Below are 12,718 nucleotides of genomic sequence, written 5' to 3' on the forward strand. Positions count from 1 at the left end.
TTCACTCCTCCAAGACTTCTTTGAGATTGGGTACTATTGTGAGCACTTTATGAAATCGGAAATGGAGGCTTAGGGAAGAGAAGTGGACTCCAAGGAATGTGTCCTTGGAATATGCTGATGTGGACAGTGAACTTTTCTAATAGTGGCCACCGTGCTGCTGGCCTCAGGTTTAATGCAGTCAGATCTTGAATGTCTATCACAGAGGGTGGTGGGAGCCAAGCCACGGATTCGCCATCACGGAGCACAGAATCTTCCTTGCTCTGCGTTGAATCCTCATACCTCCTGGGAAAGATGAGCTACTTTTAAGCTTTAGGGCCACCAGCTCCCTCTGACCCCAACCCAATCTTCAGTGCAGGAACTGGGGAAGCTGAGGAACAGGGAAATAGCAGGAAGAGGGTGGGGAAACCTAAGGGCAGGAGGGAGACCATGGCCTCAGGAAGGGAGAACAACAGGGGCTTCGTGAGAGGATGAAGGTACATTTTCCTGACACGTAGTCTCCTCTGTTCCCCTCTCCCTCCACTTTGAATCCTTCATTAAAATCTGATCATTTGAAGTTGAAAACATAATCCCAAATCTGCACTTTTTCTTCTGCTCGGTTGCCATTACCTTACCCCTTGCCTCCGGGATTTGGGCTGGGCGGCAGAAGTTCCTGACTGTCCCACAGTGCCTGGACGGCTGACAGACTCATCCTCAGGTCACGTTATTGGAGTATCTGACTTGTTCCATTGGTACCCTGTAAGAAATTGCTCTTTACCTGTGTCTTCACAGGTATGAAGCACCTGAGCCTCATTTACCTCCATCATTAATGCTCATGATTAAAATGCTGTTATCCTGCAAGATTAATTTTTATTTTTCTAACATGACTAATCTATATTTATGTCAGGCCCTTTGAATGCTCTCTCTCTTTCTCTTGGTATGACTATCCCCTTAGTTTCTGAATGACCAACTTCTCATATTGCTCAGAATTTACTCCTTTTTGGGTCCCTGACAACCACACTGCAGATTCATTTCTATGAACTGAGACCCACTACAGGTGGCCTTCTGTGTGGATGTGAGACCCGTAGATGTGGAGGGCCAACGGTACTACCCTTTTTAAACAAGGGACTTGAGCATCTGAGAATTTTGATATCTTCTGGGCTCTAGGAACCAGTTCCCTGAAGATACTGAGAGATGGCTGTACATTGTATTCCTCAGTATAGTTTTCCTCCCTGACACTTATCACCTGAAAAAAATAATTTTGTAAGTTCAATTCTTCCCAGTAGAAAAGGCACCATAAGGGCAGAAGTGTATCTTTGTTTATATTGCATCCGCATGACCTTAGAAAACTACCTGGAAGACAATACCTGCACATTGTTTATCTATTGCGTGAATGAAGGAATGAGTGATGGGAGAGGGGCAGACGACACAAGGCAGAGTGACGGGGCAACTGAATTAACTGTTAGAGATGCTGTGTCCATGTCTGGGAAGAGACACATAATCTGTAGAGACAAGGAAGGTTCACTGCATCCTGCATCGTGGCCAATGTGACTCCAGCCTTACGGTATTCCAACTCCTCCTTCTGTTACTCCAAGGCATTTGGAAGAGTGAGATCATATCTTTCCACTGTTTATTAACCTGAAGTCAGTGGTTTCTGCTGAGCCCCAGAATTTTCCAAACCTAGGGTCTCCATGCAATAGCTCCAACCAGAGGAACAAATCTTCCAATGGCTTCTCCAGAGAAGAGGCTGCAGTGCAGCTGGTGTGTGTAGTACTACCAAGAGCAAGAATGAATGATCATATTGGCGGTGGGAGGAAAGAAAATTGCTATATATCTGGACTTGGAAAAGGGGCTGATATAAAGGAAGTCAGGAACACCAGACTCAAGGACAGAGGTACAGATTTGATGACAAGCCACCTCTGTTTTATTCTGAGGGAAGTCCTGCACAAGATTCATTCTGTCTCCCAAGCAATCACTTGAATGCTGCTCCTGACCACAGTGTGTGAGAAGATTTCCCTTCCTGTTCCTCACTGATTCCTGAGTGCAGCTCTGTGATGGAGGGAGAGTAGGAGCTATCATTATCTGCCCCCTTTTCCGTCAGTCTGTTTCCAGAGTCCTGGAGCTTGTGCCCCTTCCTGACCTGAATGTGAATGAGCCACTGACTCATCCTTGGGAGAGGGCCCCATTCCAGGTCTCTTTCCTCACCTTCTCCACCACATGACAGGCTGCTCCCTCCTCCAGGACATAGAAGTTCTCAGAAAAGACTGTCACCCCTTCTCCAGGTAGTACCAGAATCTGATCATGTACTACCCGAACATTTTATATCGTTCCACATTAGACTCAAACTCTGGATCTACCCCTAGGATGACCATACATACCTGAAGATTTGATACACTTATTTAAAAATGAATCTTTGAGACTGACATTTGCTTTTTTTTTTCACAATTATGATATTTCCCTTTCATTTTTGCACCATATAGTTTACTGCTGTCATTTAGCATATGATTCTTAGATCAGAATAAAATAGATTTGTTTCTAGTTACTGAGGACTCTGTGCCTCCTGGTGTTGAAATAGTCAGCTATGAATGGAGGCCTCAGTTTCCTGCCCTACAGTAGGGAGAAGGAAAAGTCTGCGCAACTTCAAGACACAGGAACCTCTTATCCTTATGTCTCTCATTTTCCCACAAATCTCTGTTGAGAAGGAGAAATGCCTCTAGGCCAGGATATAACCACATGACAGAAAGACACAAGCAGACACAAAGAGCCTTGTGTGTAATGTTGTAAAGTTTATTGTGGGCACAGATATAGCTTCAGCTGAGCAAAGCATAAAGGGCACGGGGTGGGGGGCGCTGGTGCCATGAGGACTGATGCTGATATCCCGGGAGGATTGGGGGATAGGACTGCAGCTATGACCATCGTGCTTGGCAGCTAAGCATGGGCCAGAGTGCTGACCCAAAATCTAGATGATCTTATCCAAATGAACTGGAACCACAGGGTACCTGGGACTGTCTCGGGATGATCTGTTCTCACAGGCAATGATGAAGATCTTCTGTGTCGATGTCTGTTGGTAACGGCGGTTTGTGTAATTCATTGCATTTCTTGTGAGGTTGCAGTAGGTTATAGGCACTTGGACTGAGCTATTATGACAGTTCATCTTGCCTGGTTGAGAGCAGGTTACATTGGGGTGTTACAAATACCAGCTACATAAGCAAATGTTTTGTGGAGAAAAGTATTTCTATCTTTACATACCATTCTGTAACAGTTAACCACTTGCATTGCGGCATTGCATTGAGGGTAGGCCATATTTATGTGCTGAATCTCAAACCATTGAGCCCAGGTTAAAGTACCAGTTGGGGCATGGAGTGAGATCACCATTCCCAAGAGCCCCAGCAGCAAAATGAGACAAAGTTGAGAATCCTGCTGTATTGGAACCATGTTTCTTGTGAAAAGAAGGGTATATTTTGCATCCCAGCAACTAGTAATACAGTCCCTCCTCACTCACCCAGCAGACCCTGGCTGTCACTGTGTTTCTAGCTCCTTTCCCCTCTGCTCCCCAAAGTCTTTCCTGTGCCCTAACTTCAGCTCTAGGGCTCCTTGTCTTACCCAGTACCTCTGCTATGGCTCCTATGAGAACAGATCCAATTGGTGGTCCTGGGGCTCAGGGGCAGCTGGTCTACCCCCATCCTTGGGATTGGAGATATAGAGCAGTCCCTGTGGGTGCGGCCAGCAGAAGCACGAGGGTTCTGAGTCTAAGGCATGAAGAAACCTACAGACTGGCACAGGGCCAACTTATGCAATGAGCCTCTTTGTTTCATCATTTGCCAATCCACGTTTCCCCAGGGACACACCACTGCTGCTTCTCTTGTAGCAAATCTAATTCTAGGCATCCTGTGCAGGGCACAGCTCTGCCACTGGGTCTGGACTTTCACATGAAAAATATAACTGGCTGCAGAATGGCCTTAGATTTTGTAACTCAGATTGGGGGCAACACATTGAAAGACTAAAGTACATAAAGGCAGGCCCAGTACTCAGCAAATAAGAGTCAGGGAGGCTTGTATGCACAAGAGGAACTCAGGTCTCCGTTTAATTTTTAGTAATCATTCCGGTTCCCTCTCACCCAAATGTTCTTTATCTCCTCACCTCCTTGTGCTGGAAACTTGAGCTTTGAATTTTTCATTGCACAAAATCCTATAAGCAATTAGTTTGCATCTATGAGTTTTTGTTCTTATTGTCATTTTTTTTCCTGCTTCCCATGCACTGAATTCACTTTTTCTTGTTTTTACCCTGGCCTGATTTTTGCTCTCACTTCCTGTGAAGTAGCATAAACTAAAACACCCAAAAGAAAGTCTATACGATCTACCAGAGAATGAACATTTAGTGTCAAAGAGGGGATTCCAAGCTAGAGCTTGAATTCCTGCATTCTTTTCAATTTGTGCTATTTTCTACAAAACAGTCTGCCTTAGAGCCATCATTTATCTTTCTAGTACATTTCATTTCTCAATGTTAACAGGAAAAAACTTTTTTAACTTAAAATGAGCATTAGTTGATAAGACATTGCATTCCTGGAACTATGGAAGTCATAGTATATAACTTGATGTATGAAACATACTCTTGGTTCTCAGAGAAGCAGAGCAAAATTATGGTAGATCTATGATTTTATTACAGTGTGATAGAGGTAAAAACATTGTGTGAAGACATTTTTTGAGAGGCACTGTGGACAAAGGGATAGGAAGGTTTCCAGAGGAAATGTCCATTTGAGCAGGGTTATAAAGGATAAATAGAGTTTAGGGATTTTAGGGAATAAATGAGCATTCTAGACTAAGAAGATGGTGTGGGACATTATACAGACAGGAAGAGTGTATTAAGGTATGAAGAGCCTTTAGCTAAGAGATGTTAGATCTCTGGTCTAACCTCTAAGTTAGAAGACTAGATTAGGTCCTTAAATGGTACTGTACAGTCTGCCACGAAAACTAATCCATGTTATTTATTTTTACTGCCTTTCTATATTTCTGTCATCTGGAAATGCAATTATTTTACCATCGATGTCTTTAAGTAAACATCGACATAATGGTGACCTAGATAGGAATCAGTGCAGTGCTCATAGGATTCTGCCGGAAATCCTGTTCTGCCTAAAATGCATTAATATCTTTTATCATGAAACAACTTTTTTTCAAGAAACAAAAGACCTATACATAGAAAACTATAAAACACTGATGAAAGAAATCAAAGAGGACACAAACAGATGGAGAAACATACCGTGTTCATGGATTGGAAGAATCAATATTGTCAAAATGGCTATTCTACCCAAAGCAATCTATAGATTCAATGCAATCCCTATCAAGCTACCAACGGTATTTTTCACAGAACTAGAACAAATAATTTCACAATTTGTAAAAAAAAACAAAAAAAAAACTCGAATAGCCAAAACAATCTTGAGAAAGAAGAAGGGAACTGGAGGAATCAACCTGCCTGACTTCAGGCTCTACTAAAAGCCACAGTCATCAAAACAGTATGGTACTGGCACAAAGACAGAAACACAGATCAATGGAACAAAATAGAAAGCCCAGAGATAAATCCACGCACCTATGGACACCTTATCTTTGACAAAGGAGGCAAGAATATACAGTGGAAAAAAGACAACCTCTTTAAACAAGTGTGCTGGGAAAACTGTCAAACCACTTGCAAAAGAATGAAACTAGAACACTTTCTACACCATACACAAAATAAACTCAAAATGGGAATTAAAGATCTAAATGTAAGACCAGAGGAAACTATAAAACTCCTAGAGGAGAACATATGCACAACACTCTCCGACATAAATCATGTTATTTTGTGAAAAGAATTTTCATGAGAGATGAGGATGCCCAGATGAATTAGATGTAGTTTAGCCCTTCTGTGATGCTGACAACCACACTGGGTAGAAGGACCTGTACTTAAGTGTCTATAATATGAACTAAATATCATACACTGTGGTCACAGGGGATGCAGCTGGCTCAAAAACCTGCTCTGGATTGGCATATACAATTTTACATTTAATACTGGGTTTTAGATATTAACTCTTCAAATTGGGATAATTCACATAAAAATCTGCATTCCTGCGTTATCCTTAAGAATAGGGAGATGTTGGTGCACTGAGTCTCCTTCACCACAAGGGATCAACTAGAGGGGAATAGTCCCTGACTCTGGTGAAGGTGGCAATAGTTCAGGGGTTTTTCACTCCCTATCCTACCTACTGATCACATCCTGTCAGCTCAGATACTGCCCATCACGCTTGCTACAAGTGTCCTGAGAGGTGACTCAAACAATATCATGACTGATTTGCAACCATGCTTCCCACCTTTAAAATTGTATTTGGAGTACTCTTCTATGATTTTCCTGATTGGTTCATCCACAGTTTTCCACTTGTGCACCTTTACCTTACAATAAATCTCTTCATATAAATTTTAGTTGGTTAGTCTGCATATCGTTCAGTAACTGCCACTAATCAGTCAGTCAGTTCAGTCGCTCAGTCATGTCCAACTCTTTGCAACCCCATGAAACGCAGCACGCCAGGCCTCCCTGTCCATCACCAACTCCTGGAGTTTAACCAGACTCATGTCCATTGAGTCAGTGATGCCATCCAACCATCTCATCCTCTGTTGTCCCCTTCTCCTCCTGTCCTCAATCTTTCCCAGCATCAGGGTCTTTTCAAGTGAGTCAGCTCTTCGAATCAGGTGGCCAAAGTATTGGAGTTTCAGCTTCAGCATCAGTCCTTCCAATGAGTACTCAGGACTGATCTCCTTTAGAATGGGCTGGTTGGATCTCCTTGCAGTCCAAGGGACTCTCAACAGTCTTCTCCAACACCACAGTTCAAAAGCATCAATTCTTTGGTGCTCAGCTTTCTCTATAGTCCAACTCTCACATCCATACATAACTACTGGAAAAACCATAGCCTTGACTAGACAGACCTTTGTTGGCAAAGTAATGTCTCTGCTTTTTAATATGCTATCTAGGTTGGTCATAACTTTCCTTCCAAGGACTAAGTGTCTTTTAATTTCATGGCTGCAGTCACCATCTGCAGTGATTTGGAGCCCCCCAAAATAAAGTCAACCACTGTTTCCCCATCTGTTTGCCATGAAGTGACAGAACTGGATGCCATGATCTTAGTTTTCTGAATGTTGAGCTTTAAGCCAACTTTGTCACTTTCCTCTTTCACTTTATCAAGAGGCTCTTTAGTTCTTCTTCACTCTCTGCCATAAATGTGGTGTCATCTGCATATCTGAAGTTATTGATATTTCTCCTGGCAATCTTGATTCCAGCTTGTGCTTCATCCAGCCTAGCATTTCTCATGATGTACTCTGCATATAAGTTAAATAAACAGGGTGCTACTAATCACAACTTCTAATTTTAGGTAGTGTGCCTTTTCTTCTTGGTTGTTTTCAGAGAACTAGGTTAGTTTCACACTACAAAGGTACCTTTTTCCTCAGCAAAAAGACAAGTTTTTTTCATTGAAAATAAATTTCTAAACCTTTCTTTGTCCTGAGGCCTGCAGCATACCCTCTTCAGAAAGTTAGGGTCAGGGACTTCCCTAGTGGTCCAATGGCAAGACTCCACACTCCCAGTGGGGCCCTGGTTCGATCCCTAGTAAGGGAACTAGATCCCAGGTGCCAAAACGAAGAGCTGGCACCACCAAATAAATTAAAAGAAAAAAAGTTAAGGTCAGGTAAAGGATCTTGATTTGAATCAGAGCTCTACTACTTCTGAGAAATGAGATGTTCTATGTATTGACATGGTGTATTGCTCTATGCATTGACACTTGGCCATGTGGAACACACCAGAGGGTGGGATGCTTTAAGCCATATGGCCAGTTATGCAGGGCCATGAACACACAAAATTGTGAACTCTGTAAATAATAATATACTTATCAGAACTATTGTGTGAATTAAGCAAGAATAGCTAAGGATAGTAAAGTTAAAAAAGAGACAGTTCCTCTTTTCTTGGCTAATGATCAAGCAGAAGTTAAAGGATGTTGAAATCTAGTTATGCTATCCCAACTCAGTTTCCTGACTGCTGTCAGTTAGCTCTTGCCTTGTTGCCGAAATAGACAAAAGGCTTTTGAGGCTTATCTACCAAGGAGAACTATCAATATAAGATCTATGAAATCTACTTACACTACAACTTGCAGGTGCCCCTCCCCCCATACTCATTATCAAGTCTGGTAGCCTAGTTGATTTTGGAGTTCTGGACGGTGTGTATACTGATTTCTTCCCTTCCCTTATTAAAATGTAGACCCAAGTCTCAGAAAGCTTCTCCCACAATAAGAACATTCACAAAAATTTAAATTGTGGAGACAAAAACAATGTAATCTTTACATAAAAGTGATTGAAAACTTTTTTGTTTCGCCTAAATTCACTAGCAACTGTTTTTCAGAAAAATTAGATTTATTGGGATTAACAAATCACAAAGGGAAACTCAATTTGCAAACAAAATATTTCTCCCTACCTGAACATGTATAAGCCAATAGGATACACAGAGAAAACCACACATGGACTCATACACACAAGTAATGCTTTATTAGGGCTTGAAAGACAGAAAAAGACTGAACTGAAAGAGCTCTTTAGTCTATAATCTTCACTTTAGAGATGAGTAGGATGAGGTGATTGGCCCATCTCCAAAAGCAAGTTTGTGACAGACAGGCACCAAACTGCAGGTTTCTTTCTTCATATTTGTAGTGATGTCATAGGTACTCTGTGTGATGCTGATAAAGATTCTGGCTGTGAAATAATAAACATGAAATGAGTCCTATGAGGCAGTCTGTTTAAGATCATTGACAGACCTGAGAGTTTTCCAAATGGCCTTCCCCTTACGGTCTGGGAAGAAAATGTCCATAATATAATTCCTATAGGATTAGAGGAAAGAGGGAAGGCAATGAGGGTTCCATTTCTGCTAGAAATATCCACCACTGAGAGGGGCATATTTGTCTCCTTGGATGTCATCTGCTCTGCAAAAGCTCTGCCCTGAGACTCTCAGGTATTCAAGAAAGGAATCAGCATATTAGGCCCAGAAACAGGAATCTGACACCCAGTCCTTACTCCTTATACATAGAGAAGCCAGAGTCTTTATTCTGCCTCCACGAGGCAGAGGACTTTGAGAGGGAAACATGAAATTCACTCTCTTAGAACTGAGTACACCCATTTTCTTTTAAACAAAATTTAAAACAGGCATAAATAATTTAAGAAAGTTGAAATATTTTCTAAGATGCAAGGCATATGGATTGTCAATTACCCTTCAAGCTCACCAACTGTAGAGAAGGTTTGGCAGAGACACCTGCTTCATTCATAGGCTGTGGAGTCAGGAGGCTGATATATGCAAACACTTCAGAGATATACGTCTTTAGGTTAACTACTCGAGTAAGGAGAAAAATCACTGGAGAGTTTGGAAATACCTGTGTATGTCAAACCCATAAAGGGGTGAGTGGGTGAAAGGCACCTTCTTTCTTGGCAAGTCCGTCCCTTCTCTCCTTCACTTTCTCAGAGAAAAGAAGGGGAGGGGGTGGTGAGGTGGAAAGGGGATGTGAGAACAGTAGCTTCTGTGAGTACAAGAAGAGTAAGTATAGCTAGGGGCCTGTCTACAATGCAAGAGATGCAGGTTTGATCCCTGGGTTGTGAAGATTCCCCTGGCAATCCACTCCAGGACTCATGCCTGGACAATCCCATAAAAAGAGGAACCTGGAGGGCTATATAGTCCATGGGAGTTACAAAAGAGTTGGACACTTAGTGACTATAAAACAACAACGGGGGCCACCAGGAACATTAAGTGTTTGGGCCAAGAGTTCTTAGAAATAGTTATCTTGAGGGAAAGGGTTAGAGATCCAACCAGTCCATTCTAAAGGAGATCAGTCCTGGGTGTTCATTGGAAGGACTGATGCTGAAGCTGAAACTCCAACACTTTGGCCACCTCATGTGAAGAGTTGATTCATTGGAAAAGACCCTGATGCTGGGAGGGATTGGGGGCAGGAGGAGAAGGGGATGACAGATGGCTGGATGGCATCACCGACTCAATGGACATGAGTTTGAGTAAACTCCTGGAGTTGGTGATGGACAGGGAGGCCTGGTGTGCTGCTATTCATGGGGTCGCAAAGAGTCGGACACAACTGAGCAACCGAACTGAGCTGAACTGAGGGAAAGGGACCAGAGCCTGCTCCTTGACCCCACCCTTCCTTGACCTGCTTTCACAGGGAACATGAATCTGACATGGATCCTTCTCCTCCTCCTCCTGCTGGAGCTAACTGTCTTCACTCCAGGCCTGCCCTTCTCAAGACGGCACATAGATAACCCCAGGTCATGGGTTCCTGGCGGACAGCACTGATACTGTGATGTGATGATGAGGCGACGGTGGCTGATCCACAAGGGTAGATGCAAGCAGATCAACACCTTCATTCACGAGGATCTGGCCACCACAGCGGATTTCTGCACAGCTCCAGCTGTGCCCTGTACCAGCAGCCGCTCCTTGCAGAGCTGCCACAACAGCTGTCACGACGTCAGCGTCACAGACTGCTTTGCCAAGGCAGGAACCCGGCCCCCCTACTGCCACTACCAAAAGGAGGACTCCATCAGGCCCATCCGTGTGGGCTGTAAGGACGGGGCCCCTGTTCACTTGGACACCTAGGTTCCTCCCAGCTCTGACACGGGAAGCCGATTGCACTCTACACCTCCGGAGCTTTGAGGCTCTGCCAAAGCCTTCCCTGTAAATGCTTCTTCTCTTGCCTTCGGATCCCTTATTTTTCCTAGTCACGAGAATCTCTCTCTCATAGCCTCTCCCCAAACCCTCACTCCACACCTGACCCTTGTTTTTTCTTCTTGACTGAGCAGCCGGGGGTCCGCAGGGCATGTGGGATCTTATTTCCCCCACCAAGAATGGAAGCTGAGCCCCGGTATTGGGAGCAGAGTCTTAACCCACTGGACCACCAGAAAAGTCCCCCATGATGTAGGGATTTGGGTGTAGGACAAGATGGGGGTGAGGGGAGCTGGGGCGGAGGTCGCAGGGAGTAAGCCCTTTTAGCTCATAAAAGGCATCTACCCTAGAAAAGCCTTGCTGCCACGGAGTGGCTACACAAGGCCGGCTGGTTGGGCTGACTTGCTCACAGGCAACTCTGAAAAGAACTCCCGATGGCGCCAGCCCAGGGCACCCCAGAGTGGCCCGGTTCGCAGGGTTTTCCTGCCGGACCTTCAGTTCCTTTCTTCCCAATGGGTTCCTGCGGAGGGGATTCGGGACTACTCGGCTTCCTTTACAGAAACAAATCACTGATGCGCGGGACACAGCCAGCGAAGGAGCCGCTGCCTGGGAGAGAGGTGGCCTAGCCGGGCAACTGCATACCGCGCGGCCCCTTCGGAGTCTCCTGCCGGTGGCCTCGGCTGCCTCAACTGGCCCGCAGTGGGCGCTGAGCCACCCCAGTCCCGGGGTCAGTCAATCAGTTAAGTTGCTCAGTCGTGTCTGACTCTTTGCGACCCCATGGGCTGCAGCATGCCAGGCTTGCCTGAACATCACCAACTCCTGGAGCTTACTCAAACTCATGTCCATTGCATCGGTGATGTCATCCAACCATCTCATCCTCTGTCATCCCCTTCTCCCACCTTCAATCTTTCCCAGCATCAGGGTCTTTCCCAATGAGCCAGCTCTTCGAATCAGGTGGCCAAAGTATTGGAGTTTCAGCTTCAGCATCAGTCCTTCCAATGAGTACTCAGGACTGATTTCCTTTAGGATAGACTGGTTGGATCTCCTGGCAGTTCAAGGGACTCTCAAGAGTCTTCTCCAACACCACAGTTCAAAAGCATCAATTCTTTGGCGCTCAGCTTTCTTTATAGTCCAACTCTCTCATCCATACATGGCTACTGAAAAAACCATAGCTTTAACTAGATGGACCTTTGTTGGCAATGTAATGTCTCTGCTTTTTAATATGCTTTCTAGGTTGGTCATAGATTTTTTTCCAAGGACTAAGTGTCTTTTCATTTCATGGCTGCAGTCACCATCTGCAGTGATTTTGGAGCCAAAAAAAAAAGAAAAAGTCTCTCACCGTTTCCATTGTTTCCCCATCTATTTGCCATGAAGTGATGGAGGTGGATGCCATGCTCTTAGTTTTCTGAATGTTGATTTTTAAGCCAACTTTTTCACTCTGCTTTTTCCACTTTCATCAAGAGGCTGTTTAGTTCTTTTTCTCTTTCTGCCATAAGGGTGGTGTCATCTGCATATCTGAGGTTATTGATATTTCTCCTGGCAATCTTGATTCCAGCTTGTGCTCATCCAGGCCTGCATTTCGCATGATGTATCAGGAAAGAAGTACATCTACCCTGTATATTGTCCCAGGGTCAAGCAGAGACCAAGGCTTCTTTCTGTGTTCCTCTCAAGATGGAGAGAGATGGGTTGGAAGTTTCTTGGTTACCCACACAGGAATGGAGGATAACAGATGATTAAATAGAAAATTCAGGCAGCATAAATATTAATATAAACTAACTTTCAAAAAACCCCCAGAGATTTATGAGTTTACCATAACTTTCCTGCCCTTGTGCTTCTTAGTATTTAACATCCTAGTGCCATAGGTATAAAGGAAGATCTGCACAGAACATCTGAGTTATAAGCTTTGCAGTTTGGCTGCCTTGGGAAAAAAAAGTCTATGTGTTTCTTGGAATCCATCATATATATATTTCATTATATATAATTATATTTTTATATATAATGGATACATATATATGTGTGTATTTTATAT

The 12,718-nt window shown here is 43.8% G+C and overlaps 2 protein-coding genes across 2 annotated transcripts in view; one reads left to right on the forward strand and one right to left on the reverse strand.

Moving 5' to 3' along the window:
• LOC122443302 (seminal ribonuclease-like) overlaps positions 1–12,718 on the forward strand; it is a 44,033-nt gene that overhangs the window by 11,598 nt on the left and 19,717 nt on the right.
• On the reverse strand, positions 2,763–3,714 carry LOC122443301 (non-secretory ribonuclease-like). The gene is given in 3 exon segments (XM_043471322.1): positions 2,763–3,165; positions 3,168–3,419; positions 3,583–3,714. Coding segments are annotated over 2 exon segments (474 nt in total). The 5' UTR covers positions 3,412–3,419; positions 3,583–3,714; the 3' UTR covers positions 2,763–2,935.

This window comes from Cervus canadensis, chromosome 6 (genome assembly GCF_019320065.1).
Source record: "Cervus canadensis isolate Bull #8, Minnesota chromosome 6, ASM1932006v1, whole genome shotgun sequence".
In the NCBI taxonomy this organism is placed as follows: Eukaryota; Metazoa; Chordata; class Mammalia; order Artiodactyla; family Cervidae; genus Cervus; species Cervus canadensis.